The sequence below is a fragment of the Pavona decussata genome, unplaced genomic scaffold, assembly GCF_977016875.1.
Source record: "Pavona decussata unplaced genomic scaffold, jaPavDecu1.1 SCAFFOLD_48, whole genome shotgun sequence".
Lineage (NCBI taxonomy): Eukaryota > Metazoa > Cnidaria > Anthozoa > Scleractinia > Agariciidae > Pavona > Pavona decussata.
This window is the reverse complement of record NW_028145470.1, coordinates 663612-688148: the sequence shown is the minus strand read 5'-3', so window position 1 is coordinate 688148 and position 24537 is coordinate 663612. Positions and strand designations below refer to the sequence as shown.

The 24537-nt window shown below is 35.2% G+C and overlaps 1 protein-coding gene across 1 annotated transcript in view; it reads right to left on the bottom strand.

Annotated features, from left to right (window-relative positions):
• The window catches only part of LOC146481640 (uncharacterized), a 44196-nt gene that overhangs the window by 3070 nt on the left and 16589 nt on the right, over positions 1 to 24537 (bottom strand). Inside the window, exons 12-28 of the mRNA XM_085107581.1 lie at positions 8735 to 8818; positions 8053 to 8109; positions 7773 to 7850; positions 7317 to 7388; positions 7063 to 7134; positions 6887 to 6956; positions 6540 to 6589; positions 5672 to 5755; positions 4990 to 5046; positions 4710 to 4787; positions 4253 to 4324; positions 4000 to 4071; positions 3824 to 3893; positions 3469 to 3518; positions 2599 to 2682; positions 1726 to 1796; positions 1154 to 1212 (exon numbers count right to left, since the gene is read on the bottom strand). Of these exons, the coding sequence (XP_084963707.1) occupies positions 1154 to 1212; positions 1726 to 1796; positions 2599 to 2682; positions 3469 to 3518; positions 3824 to 3893; positions 4000 to 4071; positions 4253 to 4324; positions 4710 to 4787; positions 4990 to 5046; positions 5672 to 5755; positions 6540 to 6589; positions 6887 to 6956; positions 7063 to 7134; positions 7317 to 7388; positions 7773 to 7850; positions 8053 to 8109; positions 8735 to 8818 (1180 nt within the window). The remainder of the gene's footprint in view (positions 1 to 1153; positions 1213 to 1725; positions 1797 to 2598; positions 2683 to 3468; positions 3519 to 3823; positions 3894 to 3999; positions 4072 to 4252; positions 4325 to 4709; positions 4788 to 4989; positions 5047 to 5671; positions 5756 to 6539; positions 6590 to 6886; positions 6957 to 7062; positions 7135 to 7316; positions 7389 to 7772; positions 7851 to 8052; positions 8110 to 8734; positions 8819 to 24537) is intronic.

Here is a 24537-nt window from a genome sequence, read left to right as displayed (position 1 = left end):
GCTTTCCAAGCTGGTACGACAGAAACTCCCAAAGGTATGGAAAATTATAGCGAAGTCAATCATTTCAACAGCGAAGCCAATTAATCATTTGTAAGTTTCTACCAAGAAGCGATAGCAAGCGGTTATTTACAGCAAGATGAAATGGCAAGCTTTCAAAAACCATGCGTGCGGTTTTGGGACGACGAGGTAGGATACATGTATTTTAGTTAAGCTTAGCTTATTTAAACTTAAACTTATTGAATTGTTAGAAAAGTATTTTTTTTCCTTTCTGCTACGGGTGCATTGAGCACGGATTGAGCATCGTGTGATTTACTACCGATCGGCCGTACGAGAGGAACGATAAAAATATTGAGAATTACGTTCGGGTTTCTTGTATTGTAAGTTTAATTTCAGCTTTCTCTGTTTGGCTGAGATATTAAAGTTCTTTTTAAAATAAGGATTGGTTTTCCTTTTACCTAGATTTCTTGTTATGAGTTTTTAGACATTTCTGTTTTATCAGGTAATAGAAAATTACAAAAAGTATTCAGGTAACAAAAGCTTGTTGTTTTATAGAAACAATAGAACTTCGCGATTTGCTTCGCTGAGGATTTTGATCGGTTGAACCGCGAATTTGTCGGAAAATTTGACAGCGAACATGAGTTTTTTAAGACATTGGTACTACAGTTGTTTTTGTCTAATGTCCGGAACAGATTCAAATTTCAACGGCTGTAAAAAAAATTTAAAACTACGTACAAACCCATTCAAACCCTTTCAAGATTAACATAATTAATTATGTAATGTCAGAAATAGTTTTTCGCGAATTGAGTCGGATTGGACATTAACAGCCATCCCTTATCAATCGGATTCAATTCGAGCAAAACTATTTGCGTGACATTACATAATTAATTATGTTAATATTCAGCGATCTATTTCTGACAAACAGAGAGGAATCAAATTTCCGCCCGGTTTTAAACTTCGCCGTGGCGCTGATACTGGCAATTTCAAGGAATACTTTAATCTTTTCTGACAGTTTACGATCGCAACTTTAATTGTCCTCGAGCGGAAATTCAGTGTGTTATTGCAACGAAACCCCAGTCAACAAAAAAGGCTGAAACTCTTCTGCGTATCTTCGCTGGACCTAAACGTACAGAGTAAATATTCGAGGCTGACTTACGTCACGATATTCAGTTTCGTTGAATCTGTTTGTGTAGACGCATATTGGACACATAGATGCTGGAAAACAAACAACAAAAGGTTAGAAATTCGTTTAAAAGAATATGGCTTATTTCCTTTGAAAGTCACACAACAACAGCTATCCTAAAACGCGCAAAAACCCTATGAAACGAACATAGTTTATATGTCACGCCATTTTAAGACTTGAATATCTGGCTATCATCAGAGGAGGGGGGGAGGGTTACGTTGTTTCGGGTATTTTGTAACGTACAATTCCCCGAAAGGGTGTCCGGCACGCCATTTTCATCTTTATATATGCCATTAGGAGCCCGTTAATAACATGCAAATTTTGAGGATCGTATCATACTTCATTATTTGCGGTATATATTATTTGCTGTATATATTTTCAGGTGACGTTTTCGTTGCCGTTGCCGTCGTCGTTGCTTAAGCTCCCTAATTACTCAGACATAACGGCGTCCCCTTAGCTCTCAAATAAGAGCTGGTTGTAACCAAAAATCCCCAAAATTTTGTCATAGTGTTGATTATTAGTGAAGTACGATGAACAGCACTTACAACTGCTTATAGAGGCTGATGATGATGATGATGAAGTGGGTGTAATAGTTGAGGTAATTGAAGAGCTGGTCCTGAAAGAACAAAGCAAATAACATTATTAGATCTTTTACATCCTTGTTAGAGACTTAACAAATGTTTTTTTATGATGCAAAACAACAGAAAACAAACAGCTGCAACACAGATCTCTTAGTTTGCTTTCATTGAAAGGTTGAGTCACATAAAAAAGTTTGCTTCGTCGGTTGGAAAATTGTTACTGAATTTGGACCTTCTTTGTGATTATGTTATTTGACAATTACACTGCATTAGAGGACGTTGATATTAGAGGACGTTGACAGAAAACAAAGACAATTAGTCTAGTTTTAAAACCAAACTAAATGATTAAAGTGGAAATCTAGAAGGGAAAATAAAAGAAAATTTTCTTTTCAAGGAAATACCGATCATCTTGCCTATCAGCAATTGTTATAAAATTTACCATGAATTTGGATGTCTCTCACTCGAATAGACTACTGGCAGTCCCTTTCTGGATGTTCGGGAGGGCGCGCACGAAAAACCCGAAAGCGCACAGCGCGACGAGACTGGAGCGAGGAGAAAACAATCTAGTTTTCGTTTCTTTCGCTGGCTATTTCGCGCGCCATCTCGACTCTCCAGAAAGCAACTGCTACCAGTCAATCACTACAATGTCAAACGTCTCCGAAATTGTCCCAAAGAGTCTTGTTTACCGTGCTCTCTTATCAGTGTTAGAAGGAAGCTAGCTCACAAGGCATACGACGCTCCAAAACACATTCACATTTTACTCTTTGTAATCCCTAAACTACCGGCGTTGTCTTTAGATATCGACGCAACTCCAGGGTTAACGACAGTGCTGTTTATTACCTTGTTGAAATACTTGTTGAGAGGCTACTTGTGGTTGGTGTGGAAACACTCGAAGATGTTGATAAAGAGCTTGACGTGGATGCACTGAGAAGAGAAAACATCGGCTGGTGAGTTAGTATATCATGTAGGCTACTGAACAGGTTAGCATGTTTTGGTTTTTAGAGCTCTAGGAAAACTTCCTATATATGTATCAAAACGTCTTAACTTCGCAGTTCAATTATGAATTACACTTTAAATTCCGTTTTTAGAAAATTGCATCCACCAAAGTCCAGTATTAAACATTTTTGTTTTAATTATTTTACTGCCATGTACTATTTGTTAAAACTTGTACCCAGGGTTATTTACCAGATCAGATCACTAAATTAAATTGAATTTGCCATGTTGTTGCTTAAACCACCGGCACCCTTGCTCATCGATTGTCATTTAACTAAGTATGTTAGACGAAAATACAGAAGTACTCAACATGCCGCTGTGAACCTGACCTGAATATATGAAATATCTTTTTTATTAACTGATTGCATGATAAATGTATGTATCTGCCTTATCCTTAAGATGGCCACCTTTATTGTATAATTTACTACAAAACCAATAGAAAACCAAGGGCGATCTCCCCTGAAAAGCTCTTACAAGCTTGCTGAGATCATCCTGCTACTAAATAAGAAACTGTAGATGCAATTGATGTAAGCAAGAAAAGTGGCAAAAATAAATAAAGTGAAAGGTGAAGTGCCTGGCATTTTTAACTCTAAGGTTATTGTACCCCTATTATTTGTGAGTTAAATTGCAAATGTTTTTTGTAGATCCTGGGGTTAGTAAAATTTGTTTTTGTTTTTCTTTCTGCCACAACATCAAATTTTTCTCCTCGTTTCTTACCTTGATGATGTCGATGCGCTTGATGACGTTGATGCCGACGTGGAGTAACTAGAATAAAAAAGACGTGTTACATTTTAACGGTCTTTTTGCCCATTGCATAAATGGATTTAAGAATGCTTGGGGGTTGGAAAAGAAACATTTGTTATTATCTGGATGAAGTAGACACAGAGCAGACTTCATGTTAATACGATAAAAAGAAAACGACAATTATCGGAAAATCGAATTAATTCCAAATAATCGTTAATATAATTCATCAGTGCATTCACCTATCAGGTCACTGATAATATATCACATGCATAGACTTTTTATTAGCAAAACACCCTTTATTGGTATCCTTATCAAACATTCGATCCCTTGATGACGTTGACGCGCTTGATGACGTAGATACTGACGAAGATGTTGATACCGAACTTGACGTGGAGCAACTTAAGGAAAACAAAGCAATATTACCGGTTTTCAGTCGTTTTGGAGAAAACAAAAATAAATTCAAGAATGGATAGATCTTGGAAAAAAAGAAACGTTATTCATTACCTGGACGACGTGGACACACTCGACGAAGATGATACTGACGACGACGTTGACACAGAACTTGATGTGGATGCGCTAAAAAGAAAAACCTCCGTATCAGAAAATATCCTTTACAAAAGTATAATGTTAGAAATCTTTAACTGGTTTCCAAATTCGATTTCACAAAAGTCGTTTAAGCTGAATCTTACACAATTCCAATGGCGTGAATCCCGCTTAGGAATTACAAAAAATATTTCACAATTTTATTTCTCATTACCTCGATGAAGTTGAGATACTTGACGATGTCGATACTGACGACGATGTAGACACCGAGCTTGATGTGGACACGCTGAAATTAAACAATACAATATCACTGTCTAGTAATTACGCATAGATACAAATATCCCTTATCAGATATACATTAAGGTGATAACTATAGCCTCCATTCTTTCAAAAACAAATACAAAAGCACCGTTAAATAAGCATACTTCCATGCATATGTGCATATTTTCTAAATGTATCAATATATCGATAACCGCCATTAACTTTGTATTAGTATGCAACTAAACTTTCAGCGTTAGTATACCAACAGAACAAAAAGGACATAGAGCCAAACCATCAAGCATAATTTTAGTTTTTATTCCGTAGCCTTCTTTTACAACGACATAAATAAATTATTACAGAAATAAATTGCAGAAATATTACAAAAAAAGGAACATTTTATATTCCTTTACCTGGACGAAGTGGACACACTTGACGAGGATGAGGATGATACTGACGATGACGTTGACGCAGAACTTGATGTTGATGCACTACAACGCAAAAAGTCATTACCAGAAAATGTAGTCAGGAAAATTTTCACTCTTTAAAATTATAGAAAGTCCTAATATCAGACATACGTAAAAGCTTTCTTAGGTACTAATATATGGTTTAAACTAAGTTAGCCAATTTGTACGGCTTGCACTCTTGCTGACTAATGACTGTAAAGGTTTGTTTGATAATGTCAGTAATTACCTCGAGGAGGTTGACACACTTGATGACGTCGATACTGAAGACGATGTTGACACCGAACTTGATGTGGAGACATTAAAATGAAAACAAGTCGTGATTAAAATGCCCGTACCGTACGGGACGGACAATGTTAAAAAATTCCCAGCTAATGCCCGGAGAGAGGGGAGAGGAGGGTGGGGACTGCTGGAACTGACTGTTGCATAAATTCACTATAAACTAAAGTTCTTGCTTCCACCTTCAAAGTTAGAGGACAGGTCTGTGCAATGGTTTTCACAAGCACGTCACTGCTTTTAGGATGTCTGTCACTAGAATAGACTACTGGCAGTCCCTTTCTGGATGGTCGGGAGGGGGCGCGCGAAAAAGCCGAAAGCGCACCCCGCGACGAGACTGGAGCGAGGAGAAAACAATCTAGTTTTCGTTTCTTTCACTGGCTATTTCGCGCGCCATCTCGACTCGCCAGAAAGAACCTGCTAGCAGTCTATCACTACAATGTCAACCGTCTCCGAAATTGTCCCAAAGAGTCTTGTTTACCGTACTCTCTTATCAGTGTTAGAAGGAAGCTAGCTCACAAGGCATACGACGCTCCAAAACACATTCACATTTTACTCTTTGTAATCCCTAAACTACTGGCGTTGTCTTTAGATATCGACGCAACCCCAGGGTTAACGACAGTGCTGTTTATTACCTTGTTGAAATACTTGTTGAGAGGCTACTTGTGGTTGGTGTGGAAACACTCGAAGATGTTGATACAGAGCTTGACGTGGATGCACTTAGAAGAGAAAACATCGGCTGGTGAGTTAGTATATCATGTAGGCTACTGAACAGGTTAGCTTGTTTTGGTTTTTCGGCTCTAGAAAAACTTCCTATATATGTATCAAAACGTCTTCACTTTGCAGTTCAATTATGAATTACACTTGAAATTCCGTTTTCAGAAAATTGCATCCACCAAAGTCCAGTATTAAACATTTTTGTTTTAATTATTTTACTGCCATGTACTATTTGTTAAACCTTGTACCCAAGGTTATTTACCAGTTCAGATCACTAAATTAAATTGAATTTGCCATGTTGTTGCTTAAAACACCGGCACCCTTGTTCATCGATTGTCATTTAACTAAGTATGTTAGACAAAAATACAGAAGTACTCAACATGCCGCTGTGAACCTGACCTGAATATATGAAATATCTTTCTTATTAACTGAGTGCATGATATATGTATGTATCTGCCTTATCCTTAAAATGGCCACCTTTATTGCATAATTTTCTACCAAACCAATAGAACCAAGGGCGATCTCCCCTGAAAAGCTCTTACAAGCTTGCTGAGATCATCCTGCTACTAAATAAGAAACTGTAGATGCAATTGATGTAAGCAAGAAAAGTGGCAAAAATAAATAAAGTGAAAAGTGAAGTGCCTGGCATTTTTGACTCTAAGGTTATTGTACCCCTATTATTTGTGAGTTAAATTGCAAATGTTTTTTGTAGATTCTGGGGTTAATAAAATTTGTGTTTGTTTTTTCTTTCTGCCGCAACATCAAATTTTTCTCCTCGTTTCTTACCTTGATGATGTCGATGCGCTTGATGACGTTGATGCCGACGTGGAGTAACTAGAATAAAAATGACGAAATGTTACATTTTAACGGTGTTTTTGCCCATTGCACAAATGGATTTAAGAATGCTTGGGGGTTGGAAGAAAGGAGAAAATGATGTTGACGCAGAGCATACTTCATGTTAATACGATAAAAAGAAAACGACAATTATCGGAAAATCGAATTAATTCCAAATAATCGTTAATATAACTAATCAGTCCATTCACCTATCAGGTCACTGATAATATATCACGTGCATAGACTTTTTATTGGCAAAAACACCCCTTATTGGTATCCTTATAAAACATTCGATCCCTTGATGACGTTGACGCGCTTGATGACGTAGATACTGACGAAGATGTTGATACCGAACTTGACGTGGAGTAACTTAGGGAAAACAAAGCAATATTACCGTTTTTCAGTCGTTTTGGAGAAAACAAAAATAAATTCAAGAATGGATAGATCTTGGAAAAAAAGAAACGTTATTCATTACCTGGACGACGTGGACACACTCGACGAAGATGATACTGACGATGACGTTGACACAGAACTTGATGTGGATGCGCTAAAAAGAAAAACCTCCGTATCAGAAAATATACTTTACAAAAGTATAATGTTAGAAATCCATAAATGGTTTCCAAATTCGATTCCACAAAAAGTGTTTAAGCTGAATCTTACACAATTACAATGGGGTGAATCCCGCTTAGGAATTACCAAAAATAAAAACACAATTTTATTTCTCATTACCTCGATGAAGTTGAGATACTTGACGATGTCGATACTGACGACGATGTAGACACCGAGCTTGATGTGGACACGCTGAAATTAAACAATACAATATCACTGTCTAGTAATTACGCATAGATACAAATATCCCTTATCAGATATACATTAAGGTGATAACTATAGCCTCCATTCTTTCAAAAACAAATACAAAAGCACCGTTAAATAAGCATACTTCCATGCATATGTGCATATTTTCTAAATGTATCAATATATCGATAACCGCCATTAACTTTGTATTAGTATGCAACTAAACTTTCAGCGTTAGTCCACAACAGAACTAAAAGGACATAGAGCCAAACCATCAAGCATAATTTTAGTTTTTATTCCGTAGCCTTCTTTTACAACGACATAAATAAATTATTACAGAAATAAATTGCAGAAATATTACAAAAAAAGGAACATTTTATATTCCTTTACCTGGACGAAGTGGACACACTTGACGAGGATGAGGATGATACTGACGATGACGTTGACGCAGAACTTGATGTTGATGCACTACAACGCAAAAAGTCATTACCAGAAAATGTAGTCAGGAAAATTTTTACTCTTTAAAATTAAAGAAAGTCCTAATATCAGACATACGTAAAAGCTTTCTTAGGTACTAATATATGGTTTAAACTAAGTTAGCCAATTTGTACGGCTTGCACTCTTGCTGACTAATGACCGTAAAGGTTTGTTTGATAATGTCAGTAATTACCTCGAGGAGGTTGACACACTTGATGACGTCGATACTGAAGACGATGTTGACACCGAACTTGATGTGGAGACATTAAAATGAAAACAAGTCGTGATTAAAATGCCCGTACCGTACGGGACGGACAATGTTAAAAAATTCCCAGCTAATGCCCGGAGAGAGGGGAGAGGAGGGTGGGGACTGCTGGAACTGACTGTTGCATAAATTCACTATAAACTAAAGTTCTTGCTTCCACCTTCAAAGTTAGAGGACAGGTCTGTGCAATGGTTTTCACAAGCACGTCACTGTTTTTAGGATGTCTGTCACTAGAATAGACTACTGGCAGTCCCTTTCTGGATGGTCGGGAGGGGGCGCACGAAAAAGCCGAAAGCGCACCGCGCGACGAGACTGGAGCGAGGAGAAAACAATCTAGTTTTCGTTTCTTTCGCTGGCTATTTCGCGCGCCATCTCGACTCTCCAGAAAGCAACTGCTAGCAGTCTATCACTACAATGTCAAACGTCTCCGAAATTGTCCCAAAGAGTCTTGTTTACCGTACTCTCTTATTAGTGTTAGAGGGAAGCTAGCTCACAAGGCATACGACGCTCCAAAACACATTCACATTTTACTCTTTGTAATCCCTAAACTACTGGCGTTGTCTTTAGATATCGACGCAACCCCAGGATTAACGACAGTGCTGTTTATTACCTTGTTGAAATACTTGTTGAGAGGCTACTTGTGGTTGGTGTGGAAACACTCGAAGATGTTGACAAAGAGCTTGACGTGGATGCACTTAGAAGAGAAAACATCGGCTGGTGAGTTAGTATATCATGTAGGCTACTGAACAGGTTAGCTTGTTTTGGTTTTTCAGCTCTAGAAAAACTTCCTATATATGTATCAAAACGTCTTCACTTTGCAGTTCAATTATGAATTACACTTGAAATTCCGTTTTCAGAAAATTGCATCCACCAAAGTCCAGTATTAAACATTTTTGTTTTAATTATTTTACTGCCATGTACTATTTGTTAAACCTTGTACCCAAGGTTATTTACCAGTTCAGATCACTAAATTAAATTGAATTTGCCATGTTGTTGTTTAAAACACCGGCACCCTTGTTCATCGATTGTCATTTAACTAAGTATGTTAGACAAAAATACAGAAGTACTCAACATGCCGCTGTGAACCTGACCTGAATATATGAAATATCTTTTTTATTAACTGAGTGCATGATAAATGTAGGTATCTGCCTTATCCTTAGGATGGCCACCTTTATTGCATAATTTTCTACCAAACCAATAGAACCAAGGGCGATCTCCCCTGAAAAGCTCTTACAAGCTTGCTGAGATCATCCTGCTACTAAATAAGAAACTGTAGATGCAATTGATGTAAGCAAGAAAAGTGGCAAAAATAAATAAAGTGAAAAGTGAAGTGCCTGGCATTTTTGACTCTAAGGTTATTGTACCCCTATTATTTGTGAGTTAAATTGCAAATGTTTTTTGTAGATTCTGGGGTTAATAAAATTTGTTTTTGTTTTTTCTTTCTGCCACAACATCAAATTTTTCTCCTCGTTTCTTACCTTGATGATGTCGATGCGCTTGATGACGTTGATGCCGACGTGGAATAACTAGAATAAAAATGACAAAATGTTACATTTTAACGGTCTTTTTGCCCATTGCACAAATGGATTTAAGAATGCTTGGGGGTTGAAAAACGAACATTTCTTATTATCTGGATGAAGTAGACACAGAGCAGACTTCATGTTAATACGATAAAAAGAAAACGACAATTATCGGAAAATCGAATTAATTCCAAATAATCGTTAATATAACTAATCAGTCCATTCACCTATCAGGTCACTGATAATATATCACGTGCATAGACTTTTTATTGGCAAAAACACCCCTTATTGGTATCCTTATAAAACATTCGATCCCTTGATGACGTTGACGCGCTTGATGACGTAGATACTGACGAAGATGTTGATACCGAACTTGACGTGGAGTAGCTTAGGGAAAACAAAGCAACATTACCGTTTTCAGTCGTTTTAGAGAAAACAAAAATAAATTCAAGAATCGATAGATCTTGGAAAAAATGAAACGTTATTCATTACCTGGACGACGTTGACGCACTCGACGAAGATGATACTGACGATGACGTTGACACAGAACTTGATGTGGATGCGCAAAAAAGAAAAACCTCCGTATCAGAAAATATACTTTACAAAAGTATAATGTTAGAAATCCATAACTGGTTTCCAAATTCGATTTCACAATAATTGTTTAAGCTGAATCTTACACAATTCCAATGGCGTGAATCCCGCTTAGGAATTACAAAAAAAATATTTCACAATTTTATTTCTCATTACCTCGATGAAGTTGAGATACTTGACGATGTCGATACTGACGACGATGTAGACACCGAGCTTGATGTGGACACGCTAAAATTAAACAATACAATGTCACTGTCTAGTAACTACGTATAGAGACAAATATCCCTTATCACATATACGTTAAGGTACTAACTACAGCCTCTATGCTTTCAAAAAAAAAACAATAACAACAACAACAACAATTACAAAGACACCGTGAAATAAGCATACTTCCATGTATATAGCTGCCTTTAACTTTATATTAGTATGCAGCTAAAATTTCAGCATTAGTATACCAACAATACTAGAAGGACATAGAGCCAAACTATCTAGCATAGTTTTAGTTTTTATTCCTTAGCCTTCGTTTACAAAGACAGAAATAAATGAATCCAGAAATAAATTTAAGATTGCAGAGCTATTAGAAAAAAAAGGAACATTTTATATTCTTTTACTTGGACGATGTGGACATGTAGAGCGGTTTTTCTTTCTTCAGCATTTATATAGAAAGGATCTCTCTCATGATAGACATGTACATTTCTTATGCTACGATAATTTATACGATAATTTATCCAACATGAGAAGAAATCTTAAGAGACGCAAGAAACAGCCTTTATTTTTCTTTACTTGGAGGATGTGGACACACTCGACGAGGATGATACTGACGATGACGTTGACACAGAACTTGATGTGGATGCGCAAAAAAGAAAAACCTCCGTATCAGAAAATATACTTTACAAAAGTATAATGTTAGAAATCCATAACTGGTTTCCAAATTCGATTTCACAAAAATTGTTTAAGCCGAATCTTACACAATTCCAATGGCGTGAATCCCGCTTAGGAATTACAAAAAAATATTTCACAATTTTATTTTTTCATTACCTCGATGAAGTTGAGATACTTGACGATGTCGATACTGACGACGATGTAGACACCGAGCTTGATGTGGACACGCTAAAATTAAACAATGCAATATCACTGTCTAGTAACTACGTATAGAGACAAATATCCCTTATCAGATATACGTTAAGGTAATAACTACAGCCTCTATTCTTTCAAAAAAAACAACAACAACAACAACAATTACAAAGACACCGTGAAATAAGCATACTGGCATGCATATAGCCGCCTTTAACTTTATATTAGTATGCAGCTAAAATTTCAGCATTAGTATACCAACAATACTAGAAGGACATAGAGCCAAACTATCAAGCATAGTTTAAGTTTTTATTCCTTAGCTTTCGTTTACAAAGACAGAAATAAATGAATCCAGAAATAAATTTAAGATTGCAGAGCTATTAGAAAAAAGAAGGAACATTTTATATTCCTTTACCTGGACGATGTGGACACACTCGACGAGGATGATACTGACGATGACGTTGACACAGAACTTGATGTGGATGCGCAAAAAAGAAAAACCTCCGTATCAGAAAATATACTTTACAAAAGTATAATGTTAGAAATCCATAACTGGTTTCCAAATTCGATTTCACAAAAATTGTTTAAGCCGAATCTTACACAATTCCAATGGCGTGAATCCCGCTTAGGAATTACAAAAAAATATTTCACAATTTTATTTTTTCATTACCTCGATGAAGTTGAGATACTTGACGATGTCGATACTGACGACGATGTAGACACCGAGCTTGATGTGGACACGCTAAAATTAAACAATGCAATATCACTGTCTAGTAACTACGTATAGAGACAAATATCCCTTATCAGATATACGTTAAGGTAATAACTACAGCCTCTATTCTTTCAAAAAAAACAACAACAACAACAACAATTACAAAGACACCGTGAAATAAGCATACTGGCATGCATATAGCCGCCTTTAACTTTATATTAGTATGCAGCTAAAATTTCAGCATTAGTATACCAACAATACTAGAAGGACATAGAGCCAAACTATCAAGCATAGTTTAAGTTTTTATTCCTTAGCTTTCGTTTACAAAGACAGAAATAAATGAATCCAGAAATAAATTTAAGATTGCAGAGCTATTAGAAAAAAGAAGGAACATTTTATATTCCTTTACCTGGACGATGTGGACACACTCGACGAGGATGATACTGACGATGACGTTGACACAGAACTTGATGTGGATGCGCAAAAAAGAAAAACCTCCGTATCAGAAAATATACTTTACAAAAGTATAATGTTAGAAATCCATAACTGGTTTCCAAATTCGATTTCACAAAAATTGTTTAAGCCGAATCTTACACAATTCCAATGGCGTGAATCCCGCTTAGGAATTACAAAAAAATATTTCACAATTTTATTTTTTCATTACCTCGATGAAGTTGAGATACTTGACGATGTCGATACTGACGACGATGTAGACACCGAGCTTGATGTGGACACGCTAAAATTAAACAATGCAATATCACTGTCTAGTAACTACGTATAGAGACAAATATCCCTTATCAGATATACGTTAAGGTAATAACTACAGCCTCTATTCTTTCAAAAAAAACAACAACAACAACAACAATTACAAAGACACCGTGAAATAAGCATACTGGCATGCATATAGCCGCCTTTAACTTTATATTAGTATGCAGCTAAAATTTCAGCATTAGTATACCAACAATACTAGAAGGACATAGAGCCAAACTATCAAGCATAGTTTAAGTTTTTATTCCTTAGCTTTCGTTTACAAAGACAGAAATAAATGAATCCAGAAATAAATTTAAGATTGCAGAGCTATTAGAAAAAAGAAGGAACATTTTATATTCCTTTACCTGGACGATGTGGACACACTCGACGAGGATGATACTGACGATGACGTTGACACAGAACTTGATGTGGATGCGCTAAAAAGAAAAACCTCCGTATCAGAAAATATACTTTACAAAAGTATAATGTTAGAAATCCATAACTGGTTTCCAAATTCGATTTCACAAAAATTGTTTAAGCTGAATCTTACACAATTTATATGGCGTGAATCCCGCTTAGGAATTACAAAAAAAATATTTCACAATTTTATTTCTCATTACCTCGATGAAGTTGAGATACTTGACGATGTCGATACTGACGACGATGTAGACACCGAGCTTGATGTGGACACGCTAAAATTAAACAATGCAATATCACTGTCTAGTAACTACGGTTAGAGACAAATATCTCTTATCGGATATACCTTAAGGTAATAACTACAGCCTCTATTCTTTCAAAAAAAAAAAAAAAACAAACAACTACAATTACAAAGACACCGTGAGATAAGCATACTTCCATGCATATAGCCGCCTTTAACTTTATATTAGTATGCAGCTAAAATTTCAGCATTAGTATCCAAACAATACTAGAAGGACATAGAGCCAAACTATCAAGCATAGCTTTAGTTTTTATTCCTTGGCCTTCGTTTACAAAAACAAAAATAAATGAATCCAGAAGTAAATTTAAGATTGCAGAGCTGTTAGAAAAAAGAAGGAACATTTTATATTCCTTTACCTGGACGATGTGGACACACTCGACGAGGATGATACTGACGATGACGTTGACACAGAACTTGATGTGGATGCGCTTAAAAGAAAAACCTCCGTATCAGAAAATATACTTTACAAAAGTATAATGTTAGAAATCCATAACTGGTTTCCAAATTCGATTTCACAAAAATTGTTTAAGCTGAATCTTACACAATTCCAATGGCGTGAATCCCGTTTAGGAATTACAAAAAAATATTTCACAATTTTGTTTCTTATTACCTCGATGAAGTTGAGATACTTGACGATGTCGATACTGACGACGATGTAGACACCGAGCTTGATGTGGACTCGCTAAAATTAAACAATGCAATATCACTGTCTAGTAACTACGTATAGAGACAAATATCCCTTATCACATATACGTTAAGGTAGTAACTACAGCCTCTATGCTTTCAAAAAAAAAAAAACAACAACAACAACAACAATTACAAAGACACCGTGAAATAAGCATATTTCCATGCATATAGCCGCCTTTAACTTTATATTAGCATGCAGCTAAAATTTCAGCATTAGTATACCAACAATACTAGAAGGACATAGAGCCAAACTATCAAGCATAGTTTTAGTTTTTATTCCTTAGCCTTCGTTTACAAAGACAGAAATAAATGAATCCAGAAATAAATTTAAGATTGCAGAGCTATTAGAAAAAGGAAGGAACATTTTATATTCCTTTAAGCTGCTTTCTCGCTGAATATGTCATTGACTTTTCAATTTCAAAGAGGCAATTTTTATTTTAAGAGGTAGTGGAGTTAATCTAAGTCTACCTAGGTTAGTCTTAACTGGATAAACCTTTCTTCAACATACAAAGTTGCTAACGTCTGTAACTCACTAAAACTTGAATTAAGGAAGAAACATCTTTCAAAGTTAACTAAGACTATTAGGAACGAAACTTTAAAAATTATGTATTTAAGTACTTAACTATATAAGTAACATTAGTTCTTATAATAGTCACTTTTTATTTTTGTGCTTTATAGTAGTTTTTACCGTTTTTATCTTTGTTATTTGTCAGTTTTATATAGCTGTAAATTTTGACATTTTAGCACGTACGTAATTTGAACGAGCGTTTAGCTCATTAGTCGTAACGTAGATTAAAAAAATAAATGATTGAAAACGTAAGACACACAAGAAAGAGTTTTTTCGAGTTCGCTTATGATTTGTTTTTTGTAGCTATAAACGATGATTGCAGGGTTTTTCTGTTACTTGAACAAGGAATCGCAAAAATTAGATCTCTTGGAAAGAATCAAACTCCCATCCATAGAAACTCGAAGAATCCAAGATATGCTATTGACTATTAACAATAGCATAACGGAGAAAGCTCCACCTGCAATCAGAGATCTTATCACCTTACATTGACCAAGTATGAGGTTCGACATTATTATATATCCTTTTTCTGCCAAACACGACTAAATATGGTCTCAGATCATGGAGATATTTTGCCACAAAGATATGGAACGAGCTAACAAATTATATTAGAATAAAAGCCGGCACTAACGAAGTGAAGAACAAAATCCGATCGCTTAAGTTTTGACTTATATTGGAATTATTTTGGCCGTGGACTACCTGTAAACTAGCTGATTAAAACTTGAAACTTGAAACTTGAAACTTGATTAAGCTAAGTGTAAATCCCACGTCAAATAAAGTATCTTATCGTATGTAATGTTTAAAAGACGAGTGGCACTTTTTTATCGGGATTTAAAACCACCAGGGAGTATTTTGAACGGCTTCGAAAACATTCCTGGAAAAACTTAAGCGTGTGTCATTAGAGTTAATAACAATAATGCTTTTGTGAACGATGGAAATTAGCATACGAGAAAAACATTAAACACCGCATACTAAAAAGGAGGAGGTTTTATCTGGTTTTAAAACCACTGCACGTGATGTTTAATGGACCATTTGATAGGTCAATGTTCTTTTGAATTATTAATGAGTTTTTGAACGTCTCTTAGTTCCAACAGAAATTCTAGTCATCTTGAGCCGCAAAAATTGGTTACCGTAAAAAAAAATTTCATGCCACTCGGCATGTAACAGCTTTCTTAGGTCATATTGTTTACGCTGATCCCAAGCCAATTTCCGCGGTGTTTTCTCCTGCTAAGAAGTGGCCGTAAACTTTTATTTGCCAGATAATTTGAGTAATTGCCGCGAGGAAGTTGAGACAGTTAATATTCGATACTTAAGGCAATGTTGACACCGAACTTGACGTGGAGGCACTGGGACAAAATGAATTGTGACATAAGTGAATGTGTTACTATGAATGATGCCTGAATGATGGTGTGTCATTTAGTGCCGTCTACAAGATCTTGTGATGCATTAACCTTGGTTTTAACCCTGTGATTTCTTGAGTATTTTTTTTTTCTTTTCTTTTTTTTTTTGCTCCAAGTCATATTAAGGTTACCGTATCTCTTCAGAGGTGTCTTAAAAGGTGTCTCGCGTCCAAGCGATGTAGCGCGTCCGGTTTAAACTGTAGATACCAGAACCCTGATATCAAATTAAAGCTTATAGAGCTGGCCATCAAACTAAACCAAGAATTTTAAAATTAAAATGAATTGTCGAATTTTAAGCGCTGTTTTCTCGAATTAATTTTTTCACTTGGAGGAGCCACTTCAAAGAGCTAAAACTCAAAGGGAATTTGTTCGTTTGCCTTCAAAATTGGACAGTAGCTAGTTTAACATATAAACAACAAAACACGTGTCTGCGAATTTTTTCTTTCGAAATCTGATTTTTTTTCCGAGAGCGATTTTTGTACGATCACTCCACTTTTTTTTCATCCGATTTCGAAAATGTTCTATAACTTTTCATTGCGATTGAATATGGCAAAAAGCAGACATGTTTTTAAAGCGCTTTCGGTCGGAAAACTGAGGAGCAAACTAAATTAGCGAAAAAAAAAATTCGCTTTGACTTATAGATTTGAAAAGGTGATTCGGACGCTCTCATTTAGAGGTCATGAAAAATTCGACAATTCATTTTATTTCAAAATTCTTGGTACAGTTTTATACCCAGCTCTATAAGCTTTAATTTGATATAGGAGTTTAGGTATCTACAGTTTAAACTCGACGCACTACATGCTCGGACGCGAGACACCTCTCAAGGTATAGGGTAACCTTAAGTTTATGTTTACAGAAGTGTTGAAATGAAAATCAGCGTGGTGATTAATGACTAGAGTTGCCTTAAGATGGTTGTACTGTCCAGGTAATCTGTATCTATAAAAGCCATTCAAAGTTAGTGACGAAAAGTGTGGTTAAACGGTGCTTCAGTGTAATTGTTTCTCTTAATGTTTCCATGGAATTTTTATGATACGATATAATATGATGTGATATGATATGATATGATATGATACCCACCTGGTTGACAAAGTGATAATGATTTCTGAGGTTGATGAAGGAGATACAGTAGATAATCTCCTGGTCGAGATTCTTGATTCAGTCTGGGGTTTCTGGGATATCGATGAGCTACATGATCGTGATAATAGAGATAATCACGATTATGATAATGATGATGACGGTAGTAGTGGTGGTGGTATATACATTAGTGGATAAAATTTAGTTACATTTAAGCGAAACCACGAGGCTTATAAGAAATTAAATTTACTCGAGAAATAAAGAGTCGATAGACAGTTACTTTAAGAATGGATGACCTAGAGGCAGTAGATCAGTACAATATTATTTTATTTCTGTTAAGAATCATAAAAAAATACAAATACTAATTAAAATAGCTATCATTATTTTCACAACTTATTCCCTTGAACAGTTGAATAAGTATAATTCCTAGCTGAGAGGAACTTTATATAGTGTGCATATTTTATATACATACATCGATAGACACCTTTAGCATTATACTCGTATGCAACTAAAAATTCAGCTGAGTGACAATACCAAAATGACGTGAGCCAAACTATCAAATCTCGGTTTCTTTTATGTTGCTTTGTTTTTCAATGACATGGATATATGAATATTTTTCTACAATACCTGGAGGCGGAAGATGATGTCGACGCGGAAGATGATGTCGACGCAGAAGATGATGTCGACACACTTGTTGTAGTTGGCGTGGAGTGGCTGAAATTCAAAGCATTTGTTATTATCTTGAAGAGCGTTTTTTTTTTGGCGGCATTCATAAGAAACGATGTCTCTCATGATAGACACGTATATTTCTTATGCTACGATAATTTATCCAACATAAGAAGAAAGCATAAGTAGACGAAACAAAAAAGTCTGTATTTTTCTTCACCTGGAGGCTGTGGACACACTTGACGAAGACGATACTGACGATGACAAAAATTCTTATTCTTTAAAATAAAGGAAAATCCTAATAGCAGACATGTAACAGCTTTCTGAGGTACTATCATATTGTTTAAGTCTGAGCCAATTTGCATGGCATGCATTCTTGCTGATAAGTGACCGTAAACTTTTATTTGATAACTTTATTAATTACCTTGAGGAAGTTGAGACACTTGATGACGTCGATACCGAAGACGATGTTGACACCGAACTTGATGTGGAGGCACTGAAATGGGAACAAGTCGTGATTAAAATGCAAGTACTTTTAATCGGTGAAGTTCTGATTTGTTTGGCAGAAAAAAATAACATATTGTCTATAGACAATTTTATCTTTTTATCGCTTAAATTTGATGTTCCAGAAGTGATCTATGGTATAATAGTCCGTTTGTTTTTATGTCAGTGACTTTTAAAGTCGTGGTGGAAAAAAGTCAAATTAATACACTCGATTGCAACTATGTTGCATCGCGAATAGGAATTTATCGTGAAATTGTGTCCTTGGATATCAATAATGCTCAAATGTTACAAATTTGGGCTTAGAGTTGTCATAGCGAAATTCTTCACACGAATGATTCAATTCAAATGAAGAAAATTTCAAAATCAGAAAATCAATACTGCTCTTTTTCGATTTTATCCATGTTTTTAAAGGCATCTACCATTTCTGTAAAATGACTAAAATTTGTGTTTTTTGGGGAGCGTATTGACTTGTAAGGGCCAATTGTAAACAAATATGTGAGGCCTCATTTTTTGTCGAAAGATGGTCCTAGCATTTTATATACATTGAACATGAAATGAAACTTATTATACAGAAATAAATTTTTATTACCTCGATGAAGTTGACAAACTTGATGATGTCGATACTGACGACGATGTTGACACCGAACTTGATGTGGACACGCAAAAATATAACAATACAATATTATTTTATTTCTGTTAAGAATCATAAAAAAAATACAAATACTAATTAAAATAGCTATCATTATTTTCACAACTTATTCCCTTGAACAGTTGAATAAGTATAATTCCTAGCTGAGAGTAACTTTATATAGTGTGCATATTTTATATACATACATCGATAGACACCTTTAGCATTATACTCGTATGCAACTAAAAATTCAGCTGAGTGACAATACCAAAATGACGTGAGCCAAACTATCAAATCTCGGTTTCTTTTATGTTGCTTTGTTTTTCAATGACATGGATATATGAATATTTTTCTACAATACCTGGAGGCGGAAGATGATGTCGACGCGGAAGATGATGTCGACGCAGAAGATGATGTCGACACACTTGTTGTAGTTGGCGTGGAGTGGCTAAAATTCAAAGGATTTGTTATTATCTTGAAGAGCGTTGTTTTTTTTGGCGGCATTCATAAGAAAGGATGTCTCTCATGATAGACACGTATATTTCTTATGCTACGATAATTTATCCAACATAAGAAGAAAGCATAAGTAGACGAAACAAAAAAGTCTGTATTTTTCTTCACCTGGAGGCTGTGGACACACTTGACGAAGACGATACTGACGATGACAAAAATTCTTATTCTTTAAAATAAAGGAAAATCCTAATAGCAGACATGTAACAGCTTTCTGAGGTACTATCATATTGTTTAAGTCTGAGCCAATTTGCATAGCATGCACTCTTGCTGATAAGTGACCGTAAACTTTTATTTGATAACTTTATTAATTACCTTGAGGAAGTTGAGACACTTGATGACGTCGATACCGAAGACGATGTTGACACCGAACTTGATGTGGAGGCACTGAAATGGGAACAAGTCGTGATTAGAATGCAAGTACTTTTAATCGGTAAAGTTCTGATTTGTTTGGCAGAAAAAAAATAGCATATTGTCTATAGACAATTTTATCTTTTTATCGCTTAAATTTGATGTTCCAGAAGTGATCTATGATATAATAGTCCGTTTGTTTTTATGTCAGTGACTTTTAAAGTCGTGGTGGAAAAAAGTCAAATTAATACACTCGATTGCAACTATGTTGCATCGCGAATAGGAATTTATCGTGAAATAGTGTCCTTGGATATCAATAATGCTCAAATGTTACAAATTTGGGCTTAGAGTTGTCATAGCGAAATTCTTCACACGAATGATTCAATTCAAATGAAGAAAATTTCAAAATCAGAAAATCAATACTGCTCTTTTTCGATTTTATCCATGTTTTTAAAGGCATCTACCATTTCTGTAAAATGACTTTAAAATGTGTTTTTGGGGGGGCGTATTGACTTGTAAGGGCCAATTTTAAACAAATATGTGAGGCCTTTCTTTTGTCCAGAAATGGTCCTCGCATTTTATTTACATTGAACATGAAATGAAACTTATTATACAGAAATCAATTTTTATTACCTCGATGAAGTTGACAAACTTGATGATGTCGATACTGACGACGATGTTGACACCGAACTTGATGTGGACACGCAAAAATATAACAATACAATATTATTTTATTTCTGTTAAGAATCATAAAAAAATACAAATACTAATTAAAATAGCTATCATTATTTTCACAACTTATTCCCTTGAACAGTTGAATAAGTATAATTCCTAGCTGAGAGTAACTTTATATAGTGTGTTATTTTATATACATACATCGATAGACACCTTTAGCATTATACTCGTATGCAACTAAAAATTCAGCTGAGTGACAATACCAAAATGACGTGAGCCAAACTATCAAATCTCGGTTTCTTTTATGTTGCTTTGTTTGTCAATGACATGGATATATGAATATTTTTCTACAATACCTGGAGGCGGAAGATGATGTCGACGCGGAAGATGATGTCGACGCAGAAGATGATGTCGACACACTTGTTGTAGTTGGCGTGGAGTGGCTGAAATTCAAAGGATTTGTTATTATCTTGAAGAGCGTTTTTTTTTTGGCGGCATTGATAAGAAACGATGTCTCTCATGAAAGACACGTATATTTCTTATGCTACGATAATTTATCCAACATAAGAAGAAAGCATAAGTAGACGAAACAAAAAAGTCTGTATTTTTCTTCACCTGGAGGCTGTGGACACACTTGACGAAGACGATACTGACGATGACAAAAATTCTTATTCTTTAAAATAAAGGAAAATCCTAATAGCAGACATGTAACAGCTTTCTGAGGTACTATCATATTGTTTAAGTCTGAGCCAATTTGCATAGCATGCACTCTTGCTGATAAGTGACCGCAAACTTTTATTTGATAACTTTATTAATTACCTTGAGGAAGTTGAGACACTTGATGACGTCGATACCGAAGACGATGTTGACACCGAACTTGATGTGGAGGCACTGAAATGGGAACAAGTCGTGATTAAAATGCAAGTACTTTTAATCGGTGAAGTTCTGATTTGTTTGGCAGAAAAAAATAACATATTGTCTATAGACAATTTTATCTTTTTATCGCTTAAATTTGATGTTCCAGAAGTGATCTATGGTATAATAGTCCGTTTGTTTTTATGTCAGTGACTTTTAAAGTCGTGGTGGAAAACAGTCAAATTAATTCACTCAATTGCAACTATGTTGCATTGCGAATAGGAATTTATCGTGAAATTGTGTCCTTGGATATCAATAATGCTCAAATGTTACAAATTTGGGCTTAGAGTTGTCATAGCGAAATTCTTCACACGAATGATTCAATTCAAATGAAGAAAATTTCAAAATCAGAAAATCAATACTGCTCTTTTTCGATTTTATCCATGTTTTTAAAGGCATCTACCATTTCTGTAAAATGACTAAAATTTGTGTTTTTTGGGGAGCGTATTGACTTGTAAGGGCCAATTGTAAACAAATATGTGAGGCCTCATTTTTTGTCGAAAGATGGTCCTAGCATTTTATATACATTGAACATGAAATGAAACTTATTATACAGAAATAAATTTTTATTACCTCGATGAAGTTGACAAACTTGATGATGTCGATACTGACGACGATGTTGACACCGAACTTGATGTGGACACGCAAAAATATAACAATACAATATTATTTTATTTCTGTTAAGAATCATAAAAAAAATACAAATACTAATTAAAATAGCTATCATTATTTTCACAACTTATTCCCTTGAACAGTTGAATAAGTATAATTCCTAGCTGAGAGTAACTTTATATAGTGTGCATATTTTATATACATACATCGATAGACACCTTTAGCATTATACTCGTATGCAACTAAAAATTCAGCTGAGTGACAATACCAAAATGACGTGAGCCAAACTATCAAATCTCGGTTTCTTTTATGTTGCTTTGTTTTTCAATGACATGGATATATGAATATTTTTCTACAATACCTGGAGGCGGAAGATGATGTCGACGCGGAAGATGATGTCGACGCAGAAGATGATGTCGACACACTTGTTGTAGTTGGCGTGGAGTGGCTAAAATTCAAAGGATTTGTTATTATCTTGAAGAGCGTTGTTTTTTTTGGCGGCATTCATAAGAAAGGATGTCTCTCATGATAGACACGTATATTTCTTATGCTACGATAATTTATCCAACATAAGAAGAAAGCATAAGTAGACGAAACAAAAAAGTCTGTATTTTTCTTCACCTGGAGGCTGTGGACACACTTGACGAAGACGATACTGACGATGACAAAAATTCTTATTCTTTAAAATAAAGGAAAATCCTAATAGCAGACATGTAACAGCTTTCTGAGGTACTATCATATTGTTTAAGTCTGAGCCAATTTGCATAGCATGCACTCTTGCTGATAAGTGACCGTAAACTTTTATTTGATAACTTTATTAATTACCTTGAGGAAGTTGAGACACTTGATGACGTCGATACCGAAGACGATGTTGACACCGAACTTGATGTGGAGGCACTGAAATGGGAACAAGTCGTGATTAGAATGCAAGTACTTTTAATCGGTAAAGTTCTGATTTGTTTGGCAGAAAAAAAATAGCATATTGTCTATAGACAATTTTATCTTTTTATCGCTTAAATTTGATGTTCCAGAAGTGATCTATGATATAATAGTCCGTTTGTTTTTATGTCAGTGACTTTTAAAGTCGTGGTGGAAAAAAGTCAAATTAATACACTCGATTGCAACTATGTTGCATCGCGAATAGGAATTTATCGTGAAATAGTGTCCTTGGATATCAATAATGCTCAAATGTTACAAATTTGGGCTTAGAGTTGTCATAGCGAAATTCTTCACACGAATGATTCAATTCAAATGAAGAAAATTTCAAAATCAGAAAATCAATACTGCTCTTTTTCGATTTTATCCATGTTTTTAAAGGCATCTACCATTTCTGTAAAATGACTTTAAAATGTGTTTTTGGGGGGGCGTATTGACTTGTAAGGGCCAATTTTAAACAAATATGTGAGGCCTTTCTTTTGTCCAGAAATGGTCCTCGCATTTTATTTACATTGAACATGAAATGAAACTTATTATACAGAAATCAATTTTTATTACCTCGATGAAGTTGACAAACTTGATGATGTCGATACTGACGACGATGTTGACACCGAACTTGATGTGGACACGCAAAAATATAACAATACAATATTATTTTATTTCTGTTAAGAATCATAAAAAAATACAAATACTAATTAAAATAGCTATCATTATTTTCACAACTTATTCCCTTGAACAGTTGAATAAGTATAATTCCTAGCTGAGAGTAACTTTATATAGTGTGTTATTTTATATACATACATCGATAGACACCTTTAGCATTATACTCGTATGCAACTAAAAATTCAGCTGAGTGACAATACCAAAATGACGTGAGCCAAACTATCAAATCTCGGTTTCTTTTATGTTGCTTTGTTTGTCAATGACATGGATATATGAATATTTTTCTACAATACCTGGAGGCGGAAGATGATGTCGACGCGGAAGATGATGTCGACGCAGAAGATGATGTCGACACACTTGTTGTAGTTGGCGTGGAGTGGCTGAAATTCAAAGGATTTGTTATTATCTTGAAGAGCGTTTTTTTTTTGGCGGCATTGATAAGAAACGATGTCTCTCATGAAAGACACGTATATTTCTTATGCTACGATAATTTATCCAACATAAGAAGAAAGCATAAGTAGACGAAACAAAAAAGTCTGTATTTTTCTTCACCTGGAGGCTGTGGACACACTTGACGAAGACGATACTGACGATGACAAAAATTCTTATTCTTTAAAATAAAGGAAAATCCTAATAGCAGACATGTAACAGCTTTCTGAGGTACTATCATATTGTTTAAGTCTGAGCCAATTTGCATAGCATGCACTCTTGCTGATAAGTGACCGCAAACTTTTATTTGATAACTTTATTAATTACCTTGAGGAAGTTGAGACACTTGATGACGTCGATACCGAAGACGATGTTGACACCGAACTTGATGTGGAGGCACTGAAATGGGAACAAGTCGTGATTAAAATGCAAG